This window comes from Dipodomys spectabilis, unplaced genomic scaffold (genome assembly GCF_019054845.1).
Source record: "Dipodomys spectabilis isolate Male_0828 unplaced genomic scaffold, ASM1905484v1 ptg000227l, whole genome shotgun sequence".
NCBI classification, from domain to species: domain Eukaryota; kingdom Metazoa; phylum Chordata; class Mammalia; order Rodentia; family Heteromyidae; genus Dipodomys; species Dipodomys spectabilis.
In genome coordinates this window covers 1831207-1856542 of record NW_024870904.1, presented here as the reverse complement: position 1 = coordinate 1856542, position 25336 = coordinate 1831207, and the positions used below count along the sequence as shown (strand labels likewise).

The window sequence follows — 25336 nt, the reverse complement described above, 5'->3', positions numbered from 1 at the left end:
CAGATTCTCTTTTTCAGGGGAACTTGGGAGCTGTAACTGGAAGCGATCTGAGGCACCTAGCCAGAGTCTGCCCTGCCCATCTTTCCTGTCTGGGGTGGATGATATTTTATGAGCTCATGGGTTTGTGCTACCATTAGCACTTGTTCCTTCAAGTGCCAGAAAGTGGCTCACAAACCTCTGATTTTCGAGACAAGGAGAGTCAGGAGTTATGCGTTTATTCTCCTGAACCTAGAGATTCTGGTACTCACCCATGTGACTTTATAAACTTGCTTTTTGTGAATTGAAGCCAATGAATGGTAAACATTCCTTGAAAATATCTCATATAAACATAGTGATCTTCTTTTCATCCTCTGCACTTCCTATGGCTTTTGAAACTTTAAAAATATTGCTGGCAGCTGGGCACTCATGGCTCAAGGCTGTAATCCTAGCTACTCAGGATGCTGAGATTTGAGGATGGCTGTTCAAAGCCAGCCTGCGCAGGAAAGTCGGTGAAACTCTTATCTCCAATAAACCATCAGAAAACCGGAAGTGGTGCTGTAGCTCAAGTGGCAGAGCGCTATATCCATCTTTGAGCTGAAGAGCTGAGGGACAGCGCTCAGGCACAGAGTTCAAGCTCCATTAAAAAGCTCCGATTAAAAAGAAAAATGTTGCTGGCACAGATATAGTCCACTTTATGTGTTTGTTCTTCACAAATTACAATTTCTCCACTAATATAAGTAGCCTATTTTACATCACTTAAAATGAGAGAGACTGGCTAGGCAGGTGGTTCAGTGGTAGAGTGCTTGTCTTTCATGAATAAGGTCCTGGGTTTGATTCCTCAGAACCACAAAAGCAGAAAAAAGCCAGCAGTGCACTGTGGCTCAATTGGCAGAGTGTTAGCTTTGAGCTTAGGAGCTGAAAGAGTGCCCAGGCTCAGAGTTCAGGCTCCCCGACTGACAAAAAAAAAATTGAGAGAGACTTCCTATACAAGTATTCCAAAAACAATTGTTAAAACCTAATTTGAATACAATACAATGCCCTTTTTCTATGTATGCTTGTCCTGATTCTTGAACTCAATGTCTGGAAACTGACCATGAAATTATTTGGTTCAAAGATAATGTTCTACCACTGAAGCCACATCTCCACTTCCAATGACTATGGGTACTTTATTGGAGATAAGACTCAGACTTTCATATCTTCCTGGCTTCAGTCTGTGATCCTTGTAGGGTTCCTTCATGTCCATCCCAGGGGACCACAAGCAGGCACAGGAGAAAGATTATTATAAGGTTTATTAGAGGGACCATATTTCCCAGTCTTGGAGGGAGCACATGAATCTGTCCCTATTCAGGAAGCAATAGGATCTGGGGGGCAGGAAGTGACTTAGTTGCATGCTTAGGTGGGTCTGAGTGGAGACAGGGAGCGGCCAGCTGTATGGGGGGGAAAACTAGGGCTGGGAGGAGCTCAGGTCTGGGTGGAGCTGAGGAGTAAAGGTGGGGATAATACTAACATTCCTCAGATCTCAGCCTCCTGATTGCAGGCACGAGCCACCACCATGTAGCTTCACTAGCTTTATTTCTCTCTTTCTCTCTCATTGTCTATTTTTCTCTGTCTCTTTTTCTCCTTCATTCTCTCAGTTTCACTTTCCTCCATTTGTCTCTTAATTTTTATTTTCTTCAAATGGTTTATCTGGGAAGTAGTTTTTCTTACTGATCAGTTTTCTTTTGGTGACATGGCTCTTAGAATTGATATTTTTCTTACTCAATATACAGGAAAATTGTTGCTAAACATAAAATAATTTGAGTTTCCCAGATTCTATTATCTTTCTCTGATTTAACCTCATTTGATGTGGTTCCTGCAGTTTTACTTTTTCTTCTGGCTCTGTTTGAATATTTTCATTCACTGACAGTATAAGATAGAAGCTGGTTGTGAAAATAAACAATATAGTGACTATGGTTTTCATATCTAAAATATCATTAATAGCAAAATCTGATATACATTTTCTATTGAAAGACTCCAGACTCACTGGGATACTTTCTTCAACGGGAGGGCACCCCAGGAACCAAGACTCCAAACCAGCAGATGCAATAAGCAAGAGGAGTTTATTTGACGTTTGCACAAACGGACTCTCTGTCCCAAGCAGACAGGGAGTCCCGAGCAGAGGTTACAGACATTTTTAAAGGCAAAAATCATAGAATCAGCATAAAATACTCTTTGTGATATAATTGGCTTATGGTTGGTCTATAATTGGTTGACATTTGACCCGGTTTATGGTCTGGCCAGGTGGTCATTGTCAAGGTTTGTCCCAGGGATGGCTTAATTAATTTGGAACTGAAGAACATGCACTTATCTATAACCGCTATTCTTGTTCTGGGTGGGCTGATATCTGGGCCAGCCAATACTTGAGTTATTGCCAATTATCTCCCAGGCCAAAGGGGGTCTAAATGCAAGCATATTTACAGAGGCAAAGTCAGCAATTAGCAAGTTAATAATGGTTGTGATGAAGTGAGGTTCCTAATTTTTAACTCTTCACTATGTAGTAAACTTTAATCTCAGGTACTTTTCTACTAAATAACATGTGTGGCAATGTATCATTAGGAATCTAGTGGGAGAAATGATTCAGAAATATGTGACACATTTGAGCAATAGTCAGTGAAAACATCTGCAAAACCTACAAGCAAGATGCACAGATTATAATAATTTGTATCTTTTGTCTATTTGTGTTTGTTATTAATGCTATTTTTAGTGTGGTTCCAGCTAAACAGTTTGAGCATATTTGAAGCACTTTCACTTTGTTATTTCAGTAGGTAAAATAGATACATATGTCACTCATATCTCTTCGTAGAATCCCAAATTTGATTTTTCCATATTCTTTTCAATGACAGGTCTTGTTTTGGAGTCCAGCAAGCTCTTGAACTTGTTTTGTAGCATAGGCTGGCACCTAATCCTTCCTGAGTTTCCTATGTTCAGGGAGTATATGTTTGTTCAAGGCTGTGTGTGGCTCCATTAGCTATTCTTATGCGTACAGTTCACTGATAAAACACATGGCCATATTGCTGTGTGGCCATTTCTTCCATCCATCTACACCAGTTTTCATCTTCCATCTGTGAAGCTGTATGATCATTAAATAGGCAGCTCCTGTTCCTCTCTATCTCAGTCTCTGGAATCATCCTACATTTGGCCTCTACAAGTTTGTTGATCCTTGGAAGCTCAGTAAGGGAAAACATACCGTGGCTGTTCCTTTATGTCTGGTGTTTTATTTTGTTTTTGTTTTTTGCCAGTCATGAGGCCTGAACTCTGGGTCTGGGTGCTGTCCCTCAGCTCTTCTGCTCAAGGCTAGCTCTTGACCACTGGAGCCACAGGGCCACTTCCGGCTTTTTCTGTTTATGTGGTGCTGAGGAATCGAACCCAGGGCCTCATGCTTGCAAGGCATGCACTCTACCGCTGAGCTACCTTCCCAGCCCCATGTCTGGTGTGTTTTATTTAGCTTATTTTCTTTAACGTTCATCCCTGCCATAAAATGTAGTAAAATTTTCCTCCTTTTCCACACATTTATTGTTTCACATGCTTCGATGTTTTGCTTATTATGAGTAGATTTTGTGAAGAGATTCTCCAAGTATCTGTTCTACTCCCTGCTTTATCTTCTGTTGCACACAAGTATAGAAGTGCTTAACCATGTTCCTATGTAGTTCTATATTTAGTTCTTTTCAGGACTCTTGGTATCATCTTTGATAGTTTTACATACATGAGAGAAATGCACCAAGACTCACATTGTTTTCACATCTTTCCTAGCTTTTGTAAGACTTCGGATGGATTTTTGTTGTTTTTATTTAAAACTATGTCCTTATTAGCATGTGTAAAAGTTATTTTATTGTAATCCATTTAGAGATATATGCAAATATTTTCTCTCATACCATTCTTTTGCTTCTTTGTTGATAGTGCTGTTCAGTATACAAGGTTTTCATTGTAGGCACTTAATCTTGTGTGGTTTTGTATTTATTTTTTAAATTTTTATTTATTTATTTACTTACTGTCAGTCATTGGTCTTGAACTCTGGGCCTGAGCGCTGTCCCTGAGCTCTTCAGTTCAAGGCTAGCACTCTACCACAGCATCACTTCCAGTTTTCTAGTGGTTTATTGGAGTTTCACAGGTTTTCCTGCGCGGGCTGGCTTTGACCCATAATCTTCAGATCTCATCTTGCATCACAGGAGAGAAACCCTATGATGTGATAAATGTGGAAAGTCTTTCAGACATAAGTCATCTCTCATTTTGAATCAGAGAACACAAACAGGAGAGAAACCTTATGAATGTAACAAATAGGGAAAGTCTTTCAGACAGAAATCAGACCTCACTTTGCATGTAAGAATACACACAGAGAGAAGCATTCTGAATGTAATGAATGTGGAAAGGCTTTCAGACAGCAGTCAGACCTCACTTTGCATCAGAGAACACATATAGGAGAGAAGCCTTATGAATGTAACAAATGTGGAAAATCTTTCAAGTGGAAGTCCCACCTCAACAAATATATGAGAATTCACAGGAGAGAAATCCTATGAATGTAACAGGCATAAGTAAATTCACACATGTCAGAAACCTTAGGAATGTAATAAAGCGTGGAAAGCACTCTCCTGGAAGAAAGCTCGGTTTGCATCAGAGCACACACATCAAAGAGAAGCCTTCTGAATGTAGCAAATGTTCAATCTTTCCTCCAGAAGGCACAGCTCAGGATTTATCTTTGAACAGACACAGGAGAAAAATCTTATGAATGAAACAAATGTGGAAAGTTTTTCAATAAAAAGTCATACCTCAGTTTGCATCAGCAAACAAACACAGGAGAGAAGTGTTACGAATGTAAGAAATGTGAAAAATCCTTCACCAAGAAGGCACAGCTCAGTGCTTATAGCACATACACGAGAGAAACCTTATAAATATTACAAATGTGAAAATTCTTTGACCTGGAAGGCATACCTCAGTGTTCATCGGAGAACTGTCTCAAGTAAGAGGAAAGAAAATTAACAAATACAACAGATGCGCAATGACTTTTAATCAGAAGTCAGTCCTCAGTGCACCTGAGATCTGACACAGTAGGAATTAATGTATAATAAATGCATAAAAACAAATCCAGAAGTCACATCTCTACAGGTAAAAGAGAGCTGAACACATGACAGAATCTCTTTATATGTAAACATTAGAGGAAGGATTTCAAACAGAACTCTATCTTCAGCAAGCATGAAAGCACTCACTCATACAGAAACCCAATGTAGGAAGCTGTCAGAAACTTCTGAGAGAAATCCTTCGTGGCAGAGGTAAGCTAGGTGTAATGGGAACCATTCATTGCTCTTGGCACTCACTGACTCATTTATAAGGAATGGTTTGTCAAGGTAATTTTATAATCTCTTCTTAGAAATAAGAACTTTGGCCCTTTGAGACTGAAGTCAGATCATCTGCAAGGTGGTTTGTGTAGTGACAGATGGGAAAAGACTGCCATGATATGAGCCAAGGATATGAAAGCATCGATTTCTCCACCACTCCACCGAAGTCTGCCACTGTATGTGTGGTCTATGCACTATAACACAAATGACTTACTACTTCCAGTACAGTTTTTGAATGGAAAATCTGATGGAAGATACCATTCCTTGTTTATTACAAAATGTGCACATTTCTCATCACCTTTTTTTCCCAAATTAGTTCATAAAACATTCAGTTAACATGGAAGGACACATTTGGGGGTATACACATTTGTGTGTGTGGAGGGGGGGGTACAAGCTCTGAAACTTGAACTCAGAGCCTAAGCACTGTCTTCAAGCATTTTTGCTGAAGGCTAATCTACCATTTGAGCCACAACTGCACTTCTGGTTTCTTTGGTGGGCAAATAAAGACAAGAGTCTTAAGCATTTGGTTTTCAATGAGTAATCCCCAAATGACTTCAGTACTTACTTTAGATTTAATTAACATCTGGTGATGACTCACTTCTGATTGATTGACAGTAAGCCCATTCTAACTGTGGATAATGTGAAGAGCCTGTGTTTTCTCATTATTCTGGAGGCTGAATGTAAAGTTAGAAGGATGAATATCTCTCTACCCCCACTACTATCCCTTTTTCCAACTCCCTTCAGATAATTTTACCAAACCATTATTAAGACATTGTTAGGGGCTGGGAAGGTGGCTCAGTGGTAGAGTGCTTGCCTTGCATGCATGAGGCCTTGGGTTCGATTCCTCAGCACCACATGAGCAGAAAAGGCCAGAAGTGGTGCAGTGGCTCAAGTGATAGAGCGCTAGCCTTGAGCTGAAGAGCTGAGGGACAGTGCCCAGGCCCAGAGTTCAGGCATCACAACTGACAAAAAAAAAAAAAAGACATTGTTAAACTTAATTCTGGGAGTAATGTAAAAATTATAAACATGGAAAAATGAACAGAAGATGGTTTTTAGGGAGATGAGAGAGAGAAGTAGATAGAGGAAGGACTGTGTTAGGCATTTCGTAAGGTAAAATTCAGGTGAATATTGATCCTTGTCACTTTCTATAGGTATATACAGAAATTTGAAGTACAATATTATGTTACAAGTTTTCATTGTGTAGTGATTGCATATCTAATACCCAGAATACATATTGTTCTTTTTGACAAGGGGCATGTACAATGTCATGGAGGGATATGGAGGATATTATATTAAGTTAAATAACTAGATAACTAGATATTAAGTTCAATAACTAGTTCAATAACTAGCAAGATATTTAGTAATCTCACACAAAAGTGGAAGCTAAGAAAAGTACAAGCAACAACTCACAGAGATTGAGAACAGAATGCTGACCATGAGACATTAATAATAATTTCACAATCATTTCATTTGATTACAAATTATATTGCACTCATTTTGAAGTACAATGTAATATTCCATGATTTCATTGTGCAGTGATTGCATATCCAATAGCCGGAACACATATTTCTTTGTGATGAGAAGAAATTGTCACTTGCAATCTCATGAAGGACCATGGAAGATAGTACATTAAGTGAAATAACCTGACACAGAAAGACACTGAGCAATCACACACAAAAATGGGAGCTTACAAAAACCAATTTCTCAAGAATTTGTATAATAGCTGTTACCAGAGATATGGAGAAATTGGTCACTGTCTTCAGGATTTTCTGTTCAAGATTTTGGTCTTCTTAGGAGTCCAATTAAACTATTACCAATCAACTAAAGGATTTAAGAGTGAACACTGAAAACCAAATTAAGGAGGTAAAGAACTCCATACAAGATCTAAAAGTTCCACCAACGAATTTGAAGGCCTCATATCTAACCAATTAGAAGGAAAGGAAATAAAAAAACCAAGTAGAAAGACTTGAGAGGTTAGTCCATGCAGAAGAGCGAATCTCTGGGACTGAAGACAGCCTAGAGATTATAGAGAACCAACAGATAAGTATTCAAGACAAATCCAAGAAATATGATTCATCTGTTCAACATTTAGAAGACACAATCAGAAGGCCTAATATAAGCATAATGGATGTAAAGGAGGGCCTAGAGAAAGAAGTCAAAGACCTCCAAAGTAGAACTCACACTGATACTCCTCCAATTCTTCAATGAAATTGAAAGGAAAAGTTCACTACCAAGCTCTTTCTATGAAGCCATCATAACCCTCATTCCAAAACTAGGCAGGGACTCATTAAAGAAAGAGAATTATAGACCTCTTTCTTTGATGAACATTGATGCAAAACTTCTCAATAAAATTTTGGCCAATTGACTTCAATAATTCTTCCAAAAAATTATAAACCATGATCAAAAAGGATTCATTTCAGGGATGCATAGCTGGTTCATATACACGAATCAATATAATCCATCACACCAACAAGAGCAAGAATAAGAACCACATTATTATCTCAATAGATGCAGAAAAAGCATTTGATAAGATCCAACACCACTTTATGATGAAAGCTCTGGAAAAAGTAGGAATCCATGGAACATTCCTCTATATAATAAAGGCTGTATATGGCAGAACAACAGCCAGCATTATACTTAGTGATGAAAAGCCTAATTTTCTCTAAATTCAGGTATGAAACAAAGTTGTCTACTCTCTCCACTTCTCTTCAATTTAGTATTAGAATGCCTAGCTTCAGCAATAAGACAAGATGCAAACATAAAGGAGATCCAAATAGGGAAAGAGTAAGTAAAGTTCTCCCTCTCTGCAGATGACATGATCTTGTATTTAAAGAACCCCATGGATTCCCTTGAGCTGATCCAAAATTTTGGCGAAGTAGCAGGGTATAAAATTAATCCTCCAGTAGATGAGTGGATCAAGAAAATGTGGTATATATACACAATGGAATTCTATGTCTCCATCAGAAAGAATGACATTGCCCCATTTGTTAGGAAATGGAAAGACTTGGAAAAAATTATATTAAGTGAAGTAAGCCAGGCCCAAAGAAACATAGGTCCCATGGTTTCCCTTGTTTGCAATAACTAGTATATGTCTGAGTCAAACAGAAAAGGTCAGATAAGTTGATGTTAGGGAAATGAACCCTAAGATATGTATTCAAATGTTTTTTTTTTCTTTCATGGGATTGTTTCTAACACATTTATAAGATTATTTCTTTGTTGCTTTGTATGTCCCTCCCCCACAGTATAACCCCTGTTTTCACTGTATTTGATGTTGTTATAATTTGTGGAGGGGAAGGGAAAAAACAAATCGTTTAAATAGGGATACAGGTGGACCCATTGCAACAATGAGATGTACAAGTTGTTATGTCAAAAACGAACTTTATAACTTTGGTGGGGGGGAGGAGGGTTAGGTGGGAGGTAGGGGGAGGATGGGATGGGAAGGGGAAACAAAGGAGGAGGCTACAATGCTTGATAAGAAATATACTTATTGGGCTGGGAAGTTGGCTCAGTGGTAGAGCACTTGCCTTGCATGCCTGAGGCCCTGGGTTCGATTCCTCAGCACCACATAAGCAAAAAGAAAAAAGCCGGAAGTGGCGCTATGGCTCAAGTGGTAGAGCGCTAGCCTTGAGCTGAAGAGCTGAGGGACAGCGCCCAGGCCCAGAGTTCAGGCCCCATGACTGGACCCAAAAAAAAAAAAATCTCAAGAAATATACTTATTATCTTGCCCATGTAATTGTAACCCCTCTGTAAAGTATTTTCACAATAAAAAAATTAAAAAAAAATTGATCCTCAAAAATCAATGGCTTTTCTGGATGCCAATAATGAGAAGAGCATGGCTGAAATCAGGAAAGCAACTCCTTTTGTAATAGCCCCACACAAAAAATAAAATACCTAGGAGTAAACTAAGGAAGTAAAGGGCCTCTATAATGAAAACTGTAAAACCTCAAAAAAGAAAATTAAAGCAGAACTAAGGAAGTAGAAAAACCTCCTATGCTCCTGGATTGGGAGGATTAACATCATGAAAATGGCAATACTGCCAAAGACTATCTACAAATTCAATGTGATGCCTATCAATATCCCAACCTCATTCTTCAATGAAATAGAAGCAACTGAAAAATTTATATAGAATAAAAGACTCCAAATAGCAAAACAATCCTTAGCAGAAAGAAAAGTGCTGGAGGAATATCAATACTCCAGTGGTAGAGCGCTAGCCTTGAGCTGAAGAGCTGAGGGACAGCGCCCAGGCCCAGAATTCAAGCCCCATGACCGCCAAAAAAAAAAAAAAGACTCCACAGAGCTCCCCTATGACCCAGCAATCCCACTTTTGGGATCACAAACAACACCATCCTAAAGCTACCAGCACAACTATGTTTGTTGCAGCATTATTTACCATAGCTAAGATATGGAATCAACCCAGAGGCCCTGCCACGCCTACTCCAGTGGAGTCTGCTTAGCATGGGAAACCAGCTTTCAGACCTGAGAACAGGAAAGATCTTATGGGACAGTTAAGGCCTCTATAAAAATAGGTAATGGTTAATTGGTGACAAACATCGAAACCCATTGTATTTCTTAGAGATAAGCCGGAAACAAGTGCCTATCAGGCGACCAGCTGGTGACCACCCATGAAGCCCTGCAGCAAGACTGTGTAACCTTTTGCCCTTTCTCATGGAGACTTTTGCTATAAAAATTTGTTATCCTCTGCATTAAATCGCACTCAGCATCCACTCCTCTTGTGTGTGAGTTGTCTGTTTGCCATCTCCCGACCTATTCCAGTTCCTCCACTAGGTGTCCTCCGTCGTCCTGACAGAGCCGGTCCGCGGGAAGGCCCCTCAGTAGATGAATGGATCAAGAAAATATGGGACATATACACAATGGAATTCTATGCCTCCATCAGAAAGAATGACATTGCCCCATTTGTTAGGGGCAGACTTGGAAAAATGTGTATTAAGTGAAGTAAGCCAGGCCCAAAGAAACATAGGTCCCATGGTTTTCCTTATTGGCAATATCTAGTATATGTCTAGAACAAGCAGAAAAGGTCAAAAGGTAAGTATATAGGAGCATATGAGATGTTAAGCAAAATGAACCCCAAGATAGTGACACAAGATGTTTTATCTTTGTTGCTGTTGTTCTTAATGCATTTACAATGTACTAAGTGATTTTTTTTTTGGTATGTTCTTCCCCCATGGTATTACCCATTTTTTTCAATGTATTTGATTCTGGTGCCCTGCATCTTATATATACATTTTTCTAATTTGGGAAGGGAAATAACAAAATGCTGAAAGAATACAAGTTGACCCATTGTACCAATGAGATATACAAGACACTATGTTGAAAGTGAGCTTTACAATTTTGGGCCAGGGGAGAGGAGAGTTGGGGCCAGAAGAGTTGGCAGGGAAAAACAAAGCAGGGGGTAACAATACTTGATACAAAGTGTACTCATTACCTTACTCATGTAACTGTAACCCCTCTGTACAGTATCTTTACAATAAAAAATATATTATATATATATATATATATATATACATAGATATATATAAGATTTTTCTTTTTGGAGCTAAGAAGGTGGCTCAGTGGTAGAGCTCTTGCCTTGCATGCCTGAGGCCCTGGGTTCGATTCCTCAGCACCACATAAGCAAAAAGAAAAAAGCTGGAAGTGGCACTGTGGCTCAAGTGGTAGAGTGCTAGCCTTGAGCTGAAGAGCTGAGGGACAGCGCCTAGGCCCAGAGTTCAGGACCCACAACCAGACCCCCTCCCAAAAAAAAGATTTTTCTTTTTAATCCTTTGGCCAAATTGGTGTGAATGAGAATATGCTTTTGTATTTTTACCAGTGTGGCATGGGCTTGACCATCACAGAATGGTTATGGGCCAAAGTCTTCACTGTGGGGAATTCACACGAAACAGATCAGACATAGGCAGTGGTGACAGAAATCACAGGGTTGCAGCCTGATGCCCTGGATTTAAAAGAACAGTGGAATCTATACCATGTATAGATGATTCTGTGTCAAGGTTCCATGTTTGATGTTGTGGAAATGTTACCTGTGCCTGTAATCAAATTGACTAACCTTGGGGAAAAAAAGGTAAGCCTTCACTTGCTTCCTTTATGTGGTTAAATAATTTGCAGCTCATATGAATATCTGTTTCCTGTGATCTCAACCATGCTCTCAGGGAAGGGCAGAGCAAGAATTGAGAGATTTTTGAACACTTCCTCAGATTCCCAACACTCCTGAGTGATGGTAATGAGAAAAAAGTCTCATTAGGTGCTGAAGTTAGAGTTCCCTCAATGCTTGATTCCTTGCATGGTGTCATGGAATCTAGAGCCAAAAGCAAGTCTTAATCCCTTTCTTAAACCCTTCTGCAACAAAGGGATCCTGGAAAGACTGATGCTCTAGATTGCTTGAACCATGGGAAGGTTTAAATCATTTCCATTCCTGAACAAAATTAGATCAGCTTCTGCATGATGAAGAGACTACTTGTGAAAATCCTCTCTAAACATATACTTGTTGTCAAAGGCTTCTAGGGGCCTTCATTATCAGTAAGTAGGTGACCCCATCTATGACCAGTGTTCTACTTGGCCCCCAAGACTGCCCAGAGCTCAGAACATCCTGAACCAATTGCCACTTGATGTTTGTGCCAATAATTTTTCTTTGACCAGCCCCAATGAGCACTTAAGCTAATTAATGGAGGCCTTGTGCCCTAGTAAACTGATGTTTAGAGAATGATGACTTTCTGTTGATTACTGAGTTGAGTTAAAGAACAAGCCAGGGGGCCAGGACACCTGAGAACAGGTATCTTCCTTCTCAAGTCCTCCTCACCAATGAAGGACTCAGTCAGTCTTATCATCTTTAGGACAGGGGAACAGCAATTGATCTCCCGTATAAAGTTAGTGCCACAGTCCCTAACAGCACCAATCACTCAGAGGAACACCCAAGTTGTTTTCCCTCCACCACCCAGTGTCTACTACACTGTCCTGATGGCGCTACTCCCTCTGATCACTCCCCCAGTAGGGCCCGATTAACAGGGACTAAGATAGCAGTACAATCTCAGTACTATGCTCTGAAAACACACCTAAGTATCTGGATTTCCATGTCTAACATTCTCTATTTGGTTATCTACAGGAAGAAGATGATGTATAATTACTGTCTGATGAAATTCTATTACTATATCCATTTTTCTTTTGTTTGCTTTTACTGGTTATTAGCCTTAAATTCATGGCACTCTAGTCTTCTTTGGCTTCTATGGTAAAGCTTGGCACTCTATTCCACGTGCCACACCTCAAATTCTGACATTGTTCTATTTAGTATCACAAGTTCATTCATCTAATAAAGGCAGTGTATGTGTGATCCCTGTTATCTGTTCTCTTACAAGATGTTTACCAGGGCTGGGAAGTTGGCTCAGCGGTAGAGCACTTGCCTTGCATGCCTGAGGCCTTGGGTTCAATTCCTCGGCACCACATAAGCAAAAAAGAAAAAAGCCAGAAGTGGTGCTGTGGCTCAAGTGGTAGAGCGCTAGCCTTGAGCTGAAGAGCTGAGGGACAGCACTCAGGCCCAGAGTTCAGGCCCCACGACCGGACCCAAAAAACATTAAAAAAAAAAAAAAAAAAGATGTTTACCAAAACTAAATTAGAAAAACTACAATACTTGAAATTGGGAAAAATATTTTCATAGCATGATCTAAAATAAAAATTGAGTAATTTAATGGAATTTTGTAACAAATTTAAAAAGTAAAAAATTGCAGAGGAATATAGATTAACATTGAACAGTCATGTGTAAAAACAGCATTCAGATGCTCTGTATGAACATACTTTCCACAGCAATTCAGATTTCCCATTTCTCATGACTAGACACGGGAACATGAGAATGTTCCAACCATTTAAATGTGAACCTCTTGACTGAGTAGAAGGCAAGACTGTATCATCTCATAATCATGACGAGAGGTCATCATGGAATGTTCACAATGAGCACCTGCCACTAGAGTTTGCCATGAACAGTTTTGTTTCAAAAAAATAAATCCTTCAACCACACATTATAATGTGTAACCAATGTAGAGTGCCATCATGACAAACAATGAGCAGCATTTAAAATGTATTTTCATTGTGAAAATTTGTTTGAATTAAGAATAAATGTGACATGTAAAATAAAAAGCTTTCTTGGCTGGGCGCTGATGGCTCACGCCTGTAATCCTAGCTACTCAGGAGGCTGAGATCTGAAGATCACAGTTCAAAGCCAGCCCAGGCAGGAAAGTCCGTGAGACTCTTATCTCCAATAAACCACTAGAAACCCAGAAGTGGCACTGTGGCTCAAGCGGTAGAGCGCTCACCTTGAGCTGAAGAGCCCAAGGACAGTGCCCAAGCCCAGAGTTCAAGCCCCAAGACTGACCAAAAAAATTTTTTTCTTGATTTGAAATATCAATCTCACTAATTGGTAATTTATTTGATATACTCTTTCAAATACAGGCAAATAGATCAATAGATAGTGATATATATTTATGTCGCTTTGGAGTAAGCAGTAAGATTACGGTTCATTCATTGAATGCGGTGCTTTGTATAAGTGAGCACAAACTCACCCAGTCATTTGAAACCACGTAGACTCCTCTGTAACACCTGTCAATTTATCAGACCTTTGGCACAATCATTGGCTCCTTACATTCCTAAGATTTCTAACTAGTGTGAATTCTCTTATGCTTGATGAGGTGTGAATTCTGGGTAAAGGGCTTTCCACACCTGTTACATTCATAAGGTTTCTCTCCTGTGTGTATTCTCTGATGGATGTTAAGCTCTGTCTTCCGGGTGAAAGACTTTCCACACCTGTTACATTCATAAAGTTTTTCCCCAGTGTGTTTTTGCTGATGGACATTAAGATCTGCCCTCCTCATGAAACACTTTCCACACTTGACACATTCATAAGGCTTCTCTCCTGTGTGTGTTCTCTGATGGACAGTAAGGTTTGCCTTCTTGATGAAAGACTTTCCACACATGTTACATTCATAAGGTTTTTCTCCTGTGTGTGTTCTCTGATGATCAGTAAGGTGTGTCTTCCGGGTGAAAGACTTTCCACACACATTACATTCATAAGGTTTCTCTCCTGTGTGTGTTCTGATGATCATTAAGGTGTGTCTTCCGGGTGAAATGCTTTCCACACCTGTTACATTCATAAGGTTTCTCTCCTGTGTGTGTTCTCTGATGGGCAGTAAGTTGTGTCTTCCGGGTGAAATGCTTTCCACACCTGTTACATTCATAAGGTTTCTCTCCTGTGTGTGTCTTCCGATGGATAGTAAGTTGTGACGTCCAGGTGAAAGACATTCCACACCTGTTACATTCATAAGGTTTCTCTCCTGTGTGTCTTCTCTGATGTGAAGTGAGGTATGACTTCAGTCTGAAAAACATTCCACATTTGTCGCATTCATAAGTTCTCTCTTCTGTGTGACTTCTCTGATACTGATTGAGAGCTGACTTCTGGGTAGAATTTGTCCTATGTCCTTCATATTGATAGGGTTTCTCTTCTGTGGGTGTTTGAGGTGGGAAAGTCAGATCTGACTTCAGAGACATAGATTTTTCACACTGGATATAATCATTGGACTTCTCTGCATATTTGCTATGGGGTTTTGCAAGGACAATTTCCCTACTGAAAGGTTTTTTACATACATTATATGTACAAGGATTCTCTCTTGTGCACATTTTCTGATGTGTAGTGACTGTATGTCTTAAATAGAAGGTTTTTCCACATCCAGTGCATTCAGGTGTTTTCCTCTGGCCCTGAAGTATTTCTTGGGCAAGGAGAGTAGACTTACATTGCTGCTCATCACTCAAATCAAAAGTTCTCATACTTTCTTCTACTGTGTTACTATTTTTGACAGCTACTTCACACAGACATTCACGTGGACTTTCCTGGAAGCTCTTAATCACATCCTCCATTTCTTGGACATCTAAAATGAGTCAGAGAAAAAAAAGACAAAAACATAAGACCAAAAATTCCTTAATGAGGGGGCTGGGAAGGTGGGCTCAGTGGTAGAGTGCTTGCCTTGCATGCATGAGGCCCTGGGTTCGATTCCTCAGCACCACACAAGCAAAAAGAAAAAAGCCGAAAGTGGCGCTGTGGCTCAAGTGGTAGAGCACTAGCCTTGAGCTGAAAAGCTGAGGGACAATGCCCAGGCCCAGAGTTCAGGCCCCACGACCGGACCCAAAAAAAAAAAAAAAAATTCCTTAATGTAAAGGTAAAGACATTCTCTCCCATCCTATCTGTTAGAGACTTAAAATACCAAAGTATGGGGCTGGGAATATGTCTTAGTGTTAGAGTGCTTGCCTAGCATTCAAGAAGCCCTGGGTTTGATTCCTCAGTACCACATAAACAGAAAAAACCAGAAGTGGCATTGTGACTCAAGCAATAGAGTGCTAGTATTGAGCAAAAGAAGCTCAAGGACACTGCCCAGGCCTTGAGTTCAAGCCTCAGGACTGACAAAAAATGTATCAAAGTAGGAATAGCTTTATGAAAAATATACTCTTCTGCCTAATACATTAATTAAGAAAGTAATAATGATATTTTACAATGGAAAATGTTTTTCTGTATTTCAGTTTTTTCTTCTTTTTATATCAGGAAAAATATTTACTCAACTACATACTGCTAGAGTTTTAAGCTGACTATTTGCCATCTGCCTTTAGTATTTTTGTGGTTGTGTTTTTCAAATATTGTTTTGTTTGACCATAGGGGAATGCTGCTTTGTTTCCTTTTCTTTTCTTGAAAAATGTATTTTTCTACTTTGCTTTTCATCTATTAGGTGAGACATACGAATAATTACTAGACTCAGAGACCATTAAGAGTATTTTATACATCCCCTTGCCTTTCATCTAAGCAGGAATGGTTTGTTTTAATTGTGAAGATGATGTACAGAGGGGTTACAGTTACATACTGTAGATAGTGAGTACATTTTTATGTCGGTTGTGGGGCCTGAACTTTGGGCCTGAGTGCTGTCCCTCAGCTCTTCAGCTCAAGGCTAGCATTCTACTACTTGAGCCACAGCGCCACTTCCAGCTTTTTCTGCTAATGTGGTGCTGAGGAATCGAATCCAGAGCCTCATGCATGCAAGGCAAGCGCTCTACCACTGAGCCACCTTCCCAGCCCCCTTAATGAGCCTTTTTAGACTAAATGCTTTGCTTCTGAATCCCAGTATCTGCCCACCACTGATAAGCTATTTTCCTTATTAAAGGACAGCAACCCTGGCATACTACTTATTTCCTCATACCAGCACACTCCGAATTTCAAAGAAAATGAAATCTCATATTCTAAATTTCTCATTTTAGTTTTTTGTTTCAGAGTAATTTCTACAAGGAGAAAGAGAATTGCTAACTTTAATTCTACTGCCACACAGAGTTCAGTGTTTCCGTATGAATTCTGGATTCACAAGTCTTTGAGACAAAGGATCACCTAGTTCTCTACCACACTCAGGACTCAGGGGAAGTAGGAACATTATTGCTCAGTACAATGCAAGATGAACTTACCAACCAAGCTCTCAATCCAACATCACTATGCAAGGTGTATTAACTCACTTGTGTAATTCTTGTCTGAGGCTTCTCCTATCCATGGTTCTGCACCTTCCTCCAGCTTGACAATCAAGTTAGGTTTAGGAACACAGGGCCCTGCTAATAAGAACCAGTGAAGAACTGTTGCTCATGCTGGGTCATCACTGCTATAAAAGTTCAGACATCCTATTCACAAGGTTGCTACTAAATCTTGTTTCTCATTCCTCACTGGATCCATAGTTAACTTGCCCCCAGCTTTGGATTTATTTTGCCAGTTATGTAGCTTGAACTCAGCTCTTTTGCTGAAGGCTAGCATTCTACCAATTTGAGTCCCAGCTCCACTTCCAGTTTTTAAGTGGTTAATTGGAGATAAGTCTTGTGGTGTCTTTGCTGCCATTACTGGCTTCAAACTGAAATCCTGGATTTTAGCCACCAGATTAGCTAGGATTAAAGGGATGAACCACCGCACCCAATACCACACTTGAATAATAAATACCCACTTTCATCTAGTGATTCCCAGATCATGCTTCCAATAGTCATATACATTCTACTCTACATTGTATATCCACCTACAACAAATTGTCTCAAGTGGGAAGACTGTCTCGTGTTAGTGGAACACAGTTTAGAACTTTTGTCTCACTTCTTACTTGGCAACTTGAAAAAAGAATACAAATGCCTCACGAGTTATATAATCAAGTTGAAGTTTTCCTGAAAAAGGAATGATACTTCACATGCATGGACTGGAATCTTCTACTCAAATACCAATGCAAGTTTGATAAATGTTCACATATCTACTAAAAACACTTGACCTAACAAATGAATGTGACTTTTGCTCACCCAAGGACACCAGGTTGCCGTAGGTCTCCAGCATTACATCTCTATACAGGGTCCTCTGAACAAGATCCAAGTCCTGCCACTCCTCCCAGCTGAAGTCCACAGCCACATCATCAAATGACACCAGTTTCTGTAATGGCACATTTCCATCAAGTAAAAATATGTGTATGTGTGTATGTATGTGTGTGCATGTATGTGTGTATATACGTGTGTGTGCGCGCGTGCGCCTTTAGTCATGAGAATATCAAGTCTGGAATTTCATTCTTCTACATGCATGTTTTTGTCTTAAATAGAGTATTTGGGGCTTGATGTATTATCTATACAATGCGAGAAAGAAAAATGAAAGTAGAAATGTTTGCTTAAAGAAATTAGCTAATTATTCATTTGGCCTTTATAAGATTTGACACTGTGGCTCAAGTGGTAGAACCCTAGCCTTGAGCTGAAGAGCTGGGGACAGTGCGCAGGCCCAGAGTTCAAGCCCCACGACCATCCAAAAAAAAAAAAAGTTAAGTAAAGGAGGCATGTGATCTAAAAAATATACAAGAAATTTTTTAAAGTTCAAATGAAATATAGTACTAATTTGTTCTGTAGAGACTAAAAGGAGAGATTTTTTTACTCCCATATCAAACCCATTACAAATGAAGACTGTACAGCAATTTTTCCAATCTAGCCATTCTTGAAAATACTAGAGGTGTAGAGGCTGACTAACACCAAAAATGGAAATATATCTGTAAGAAAGAAAATATCCTTCAATTCACAATTGGGCTGAGGCACTCTCCTAAAATGTAGATTGAAGACATTTTCAGGAAATGATACTTCATTAAAAAAACATTGTATTTAAGAGTATTACAAGAAATTATTCTCCCCCAAGAGAACACCAAAAGGAGTCAACATAGATATAAAACAGTAAATGTGCCATGTGCTGGTGGCTCACACCTGTAATCCTAGCGATTGAGGAGGCTGAGATCTGAAGATTGCAGTTCAAAACCAGCCCAGGCAGGCTCTTAACTCCAATAAACTACAAGAAAACCAAAAGTGGTGCTGTGGCTCAAGTGGTAGAGCGCTGGCCTTGAGCTGAAGAGCTCAGGGACAGTGCCCAGGCCTAGAGTTCAAGCTGCATTATCGACCAACAACAACAACAACAAAACCCAACAGTAAATGTTTAGGTAAGGATAAAGGAATGTATGGATGTATAAAACATACATTTTATGTAATTTTTCTAAAATGACGAAATGATGAAAATGATTTGTGCAAGGAAAACATAGCACCATATCATTATTCATAGAGCATGAAAATTCAATATACAAACACATAAGTGTATTAAAAATAAAGTACATGGGTTAGGTAAATGGATCAGCTGATATTGTACTTCCTGGGCAAATATGAGGGCCTGAGTTCAAAGAATTAATTCCACCAAAAAAGAAACTAAAAGGCCAATAGTGTTAGGTTATTAATGGAATTATCTCACTGAAAAGTAACTATATTATATGATGTCATATGCTGGTACTGTGAGAATATTGTAAACTCTTAGAGTACTTGGTAATAATAGAGTGAACTACACTGAGCATGTTAGTGTCCTTTGTCTACCATACAAATTAATCAGACTGGACAGGAAATTTATTTTCTTGCAGTTCCTGTATACAATTTTTGTGCATGGTTTACTTCTGCCAAAGCTCTATGCTTCAGTCCTAGGATGGCCTTTGTTCTGTACAAAAAAAATCTCTAATTACTTCTTTATGAAGAACACAGTGTAACTATCAGACAAGATTACAGGTACTACATAACAGCCCTTTAAAAGGGATATACGGGCCTTGCATATTTATAAGTTGCACAGATGCAGTAAACCATAGAGCCAAAATATTTGAAAAAGTATGGCAACTGTATTAAACATTCAGTCTTTGGTGTTCACTTCGGCAGCACATATACTAAAATTGGAACGATACAGAGAAGATTAGCATGGCCCCTGCATAAGGATGACACGCAAATTCGTGAAGCGTTCCATATTTTTAAACAAAGGAGGAGGCTACAATGCTTGATAAGAAATGTACTCATTATCTTGCCCATGTAATTGTAGTCCTTCTGTACAGTATTTTCACAATAAAAAAAAAATTCAGTCTTTGAACAAACCATCATTATCCTATGAACAATTCAGTATAATAGCTATTTACATAGGATTTAAATTGTAATGGGTATGACAGGTGATTTACAGAGTAGAGAGGAATGCCTACAGGTTATACTAGAGGTGCTTTACAGTATATGGAAGGACGTATGCAGGTTACATGGAAACAAAATAGGAAATGAGTATCATATGAGACAAACAAATAACAAATAGCAAAGTGGCCATCAAAATTAAACTGCATTAACACTGTAATATATAGTTAATATAGAAGGCACTGTCTGGCTTGAACAGAAAGAAAAAACTCATATACTTTGAAAAAGACATATACGAAATATATAGAAAGAAAGAAATGAATACAAAGATATCAGAAGTAAAAATCAATAATGGAAAACACAAATACTAATATGAAATGAAGCAAATATCAGCCCAAATTGTATGACCACCTATATAAACTATTCATAGTAATATATAGAGCTGACATCTAGATAATAAAAGCTGTATGTTGAAACTCAAAGTCTCCAAAGCCATGTTTAAAAGGCCATAGAATTACAATTTCTTAAATCTACCATTCTGTGTAGCTACATTAACCATTCTTTGAACCACAATCTATGATTCTGCTTTCCGAGTAGCTATAATTACAAGTGTGAGCCACTCGTGCCCAGCTCAATGGTCTATTTTTTACAAGTATCCATGGTAACTTTCCCTTTGTAAATTCAAGCAAATATGCTTGCCTGTGGAGACTCAGGGCCCAAGTGCTAGTGAGCCTTGGGATGCCCCGTTTCACCCTCTCTCTCTCAGTTTATGTCTGTGTTTGTGTGATTTTCTTTGGCTCCAGAATCCTGTAGAACTACCTCAGGTAGCAACAATTTCCCTCTATAATAGGTAAGAGAAATGTCAATTATAAGAGCCACATCAGCAAAGATAAATTGATCAGTAAGAAAACTAGTTCCCAGATAAAGCATGTGAAGAAAAAAAATGAGAAATATATGGAGGTACAAGAACTGAGAAAGAGACAGAGAAAAACAAATACAAAGAAAGAATGAAATAAAGAAACCTAGTAAGCAAGAAACAGAATGAATAGAGAAAATTTTAGAAAGAGTCTTGTGAAGACACCTTAGAATAAAACAGAGGGATTTCTAGAAGGCCATAGACTATATCATCAAATATAGCCTAAGTATCAAGTAAGATAAAGACCATGAAACAGTCCAAGAACTATGTATGGAGAGTAATTTATGTACATATAGCTACTCAGTCCCACAGAATATCAAAAGTTGTGTGGGACCACACTGTTTAAGCAACTGTAGTAAAACTTTATTAAGAGCTTAATGTTACTCATGAGGATGGGATCTCTGACAAGTTGCTAGTGAACCTTCACCTTCCATGCGAAGTCACCTACTTTCAATCTCATAACAAATGTGACTCCTTTTTCTCACATCAGAAAAAACTAAACAAACTGAAGCCAATCTGCACTCAACTTAGAATGTAAGATTTCATAATCTGCAAAGTCTACAAGCCATTTTTAACTGATTTAGAAACATTTTTCTGAAGCTGAATCTGTTTTTCTGTTTTTCCATCTTGGACACTCTTACGTTCATAAAATGGAATGTAAAACAAAGTGAGAAATGAAAAGCAACTCACCACAGATCCTTTCATTCTTTCTTGCTGTTGATAATGAACAGGAGATTCTGAAACCATGGCTGGAAGAGAAGGCAAGTGAGGTAGTCAGGAAAGAACCTGTGTGATTGTGCTCCAGATTTTCCTTCTCAAAACATTATACATGGGGCTGGGAAGGTGGCTCAGTGGTAGAGGGCTTGCCTTGCATGCATGAGGCCCTGGGTTCGATTCCTCAGCACCACATAAGCAAAAAGAAAAAAGCCGGAAGTGGCGCTGTGGCTCAAGTGGTAGAGCGCTAGCCTTGAGCTGAAGAGCTGAGGGACAGCGCCCAGGCCCAGAGTTCAGGCCCCACGACTGGACCCCCCCCCCCCAAAAAAAAAAACCATTATACATGAACTGGATAAGCATAAAGCCTTTTTGGGAAAGAATCTTGACTGTGTCAAGTAGACCATTAAACTCTTTACTAAAGAGGAATCCACAGTCCATTAGTATACTATACTAGATAGTATAAACTCATTTCATTTCTTAGTTAATATACATACAGAACTGGTAAAAACTAATGTTCCCACAAAAATAATTGAATAATTGAAACCAAAAGAACACATCACATCTTCACTAAAACTAGTTATTAGTGAAATACACTTAAGAGACATATAAAATATTTTTTTAATTACTGAAAAGCTATCCTAGGACTCCATTGAGCATTTATGCTCTACCTCATTCATTTACAAGTTTAAGCACCATGGACAGCGTGTGTTATAATTTAGTATTTTTTACCCAAAAAATGTATACAGACCTGTTTCTTATGTTATAATGTTTCACTAATTTTTATCAAATGGCATATTTCCCTGTACCCAAATACTCAGTGCACCCTGGTGCAATGACTTACAATTTGCCATTTAATCTGCTTTGGCCAAAGGGATATCAGTAAAAACCATATAGACACCAGTTTGACAAGTCGTTCACTGTCCTAAACATTCATATGAAGAGCCTTGGCCATCCTACTAGATATATAAGATGTAATAAAGACACAACATGAAATACTGGTCATAGGAGTAACAGAATCCCAACCAGCAACCCTCAACCAAGGAACCAGAAGATTGAAGTCTTATATGTTATTTAAACAGTATTAATACAAAATAACAAGCTGAGAATACCCCAAAATGTAGACCATAAAACTTAAAACAAGTAATTTAAGTACTTCTTGGTTCACTTATTACACAGGAAAAGCTATTATCCACAATTCTGGTTTTTTTATTTTTGGGGTTTTTTTGGTCAGTCCTGGGGTCTGAACTCTGGGCCCTGGGCACTGTCCCTCAGCTCTTCAGACCAAGGCTAGTGCTCTACCACTTGAGCAACAGTGCCACTTCGGATTTTTCTGCATATATGGTGCTAAGGAATCGAACCCAAGGCCTCATGAATGCAAGGCAAGCACTCTACCACTAAGCCACCTTCCCAGCCCATTCTGTTTTGCTTTATTTTTTTAATACAATAAACTAGACTGGAAACTCTTAATATAAGATAAACTTCATGTGTGTGCAGGTGCATGCTCATGCACACACTAGTGTTAGTGTTTGTACTCAGGTCATGGGCACTATCCCAGCACTGGTAAAAAAAAAAAAAAAAAAGATAACGTTTCTTAAAAGGAATTGGCTTTATCCAATGATTTAATGAACTTCAGAGAGAAGACTGAGGTTACTCAAATTCTGCCACTGTGCTGCAATATAGAAATTCTACCTGTCTCCATCTATAGGCTCCATGATGCAACATGAGCTCTTGCTTGAGCTGTCAGGCCTGACATCTCCCAATCTACATAAACATGTGTGTGTGTGTGTGTGTGTGAATATATATATATATATACACACACACACACACACTGAATGTGTACACACACAGACACAGGTATGTTTCAGTTCCATGTTTTTGCTGGTGTGTGGGAGATAAGGCTTTCTATTGCCTTTGAACCTTGATCCTCAGATCTCAGCCTCCTGAATAGCTAGGACTGTAGGCATGAGCCACTGTCATATGACACATACATGTCATCTTGGTTCTGTACATCTGGCTGTACTTCCATCATGTGGAACTTAAACCCAGTTCTTCCAGGAGCTAGAGTTACCCAGCAGCAAATCCCAGGAAACTCCATGGATTTGGGTCAAGCCTAGGGTCTCACACAAGATGCCAGGATCATACACTGGCTGCTGGCAATGGAGATTGTCTCGGGTGAGTTAGCAGTCTGCCATTTTTTCTTTGTTGCCAGTACCAGAACTTGAACTCAAGATCTGATCACAGTCCCTTAGCTCTTTTACTCAAGACTAAGAATGTCTACCACTTGAGCTACAGCTCCATTTCAGGCATTTTAGTGGTTAAGTGGAGATAAGAGTCTCACACTTTCTTCACACCACCACCCTCAGATCTCAACCTCCCAAGTAGCTAAGATTACAAGCTTGAGCTACCAGCACCTGGCTCAAATAGTATTACCGGTCATACTACTTTCAATTTTGAGCTGTGTGGCTCTAGTCAAGTGGCTTAATCTCTTTAGTCCCATTTCCTGACGTGTGAAGTGAGGATTTTAAAAAAGCATAGTAATAATAATACTCTATGGGGGGCTGGGAAGGTGGCTCAGTGGTAGAGCGCTTGCCTTGCATGCTCCAGGCCCTGGGTTCGGTTCCTCAGCACCACATAAGCAAAAAGAAAAAATGCCGGAAGTGGCGCTGTGGCTCAAGTGGTAGAGCGCTAGCCTTGAGCTGAAGAGCTGAGGGACAGCACCCAGGCCCAGAGTTCAGGCCCCACGACCGGACCCCCCCCAAAAAAAATAATACACTCTATGGGGGTGGCTATGCACATCTGATGGGGTAAAAATAAGATAAATGAAACATTCATCTCAATACAGCAGTTATTAGTAATCAATATTTATTATTTGTCACTGCTATTATTTGGGCTGGCCTTGATCTGAGACGCCTTCTAAGGTGCAGGGTAGATGAGAAAGGTCCCGCTGCAGCCTCTTCTCTGCCCCCCACCTCACTGGCTCCCTTTGAAGTCACCAGAGGCCCTGGGGTAATAAATGTCCCAACCCTGTTGGTTATGACTTGCTGCCAGATTTGACTTGAACCACTGCTGCTCTGGCTGTGTATTTGAGGAAAGGGGCTAAATGCAGCTGGGGGCCAATGGGGAGATAGCAGCCCATTCTAGCTCTGGTCTTTGAAGGTTCCCCCAGCCACTAGGGAGAAAGAGAGAGAGAAGAGAGGGAGAAATAGAGAGAGAGAGGAGGTTGCTCCACAAAGCTGTTTAGTTTACTAATCACAGTGCTGACAAGAGTCTGTGCTGGCTCAGGGCTGCCAACTGGGCTGGAGGGACCCACTCTGCAGCCATTGAGGGGGTTCGCTTTCTTTTCCTGGGGTGCTGGTGTTGTGGGTCTTTCTCACATCTTTCCAGGCTACCAGAAGATGAGGTAGGAGAAAGATCACATTGGAAGATTTTAGGAATGTCATGGAAAGGCTGAGATTCCAGGGAGTGGACATCCATCTCTGCTTCTTCTGTTGATGGCCTCAGTTTCCTAGTTTTTTCAAGAGAAGCAAAGGCTAGCACTTCTTTTCCAGGGCTCAGGAATGCACAGCAGGGGCTCTGTAAGGGGGAATCTGACCTTCAGCACCAGCCAAGGACACATGGTTAAAAAACTCAAGTTTGTTTCCTGGCTCTCTAGAGGTTCCCAGATACACAGCACTTTCTATTTCACTCAACTCTTGAAAAGAACTACTTCTTTCCTTCCCTTCCCTCTCTTTCCTTGTCTGGCATCCTTCCTCTCATTCTTTGCACTTGAACTTAGGGCCTGTCCCTGAGCTTTTTCTCTCAAGGCTAGCTCTCTACCATTTTCAGACACAGTTCCATTTCTGGCTTTCTGGCTAGGATTACA

General features: G+C 39.6%; 1 protein-coding gene, 1 long non-coding RNA gene and 1 other non-coding gene across 3 annotated transcripts in view; 1 reads left to right on the top strand and 2 right to left on the bottom strand.

Annotated features, from left to right (window-relative positions):
- Nucleotides 1–15167, bottom strand: part of LOC122123298 (zinc finger protein OZF-like) — a 32695-nt gene extending 17528 nt beyond the window's left edge. Inside the window, 2 exon segments of the mRNA XM_042697657.1 lie at nucleotides 14008–14438; nucleotides 14440–15167. Of these exon segments, the coding sequence (XP_042553591.1) occupies nucleotides 14008–14438; nucleotides 14440–15167 (1159 nt within the window).
- A 68-nt stretch (nucleotides 15168–15235) lies between these two features.
- LOC122123265 lies at nucleotides 15236–17817 on the bottom strand. The gene is made up of 3 exons (XR_006150370.1): nucleotides 17697–17817; nucleotides 16887–16976; nucleotides 15236–15268 (listed from the first exon to the last, which is right to left on the bottom strand). It is a non-coding gene; the product is annotated as an uncharacterized LOC122123265 (long non-coding RNA).
- A 1777-nt stretch (nucleotides 17818–19594) lies between these two features.
- LOC122123359 lies at nucleotides 19595–19701 on the top strand. The gene has a single exon (XR_006150376.1). It is a non-coding gene; the product is annotated as a U6 spliceosomal RNA (small nuclear RNA).
- Nucleotides 19702–25336: the final 5635 nt, after the last annotated feature.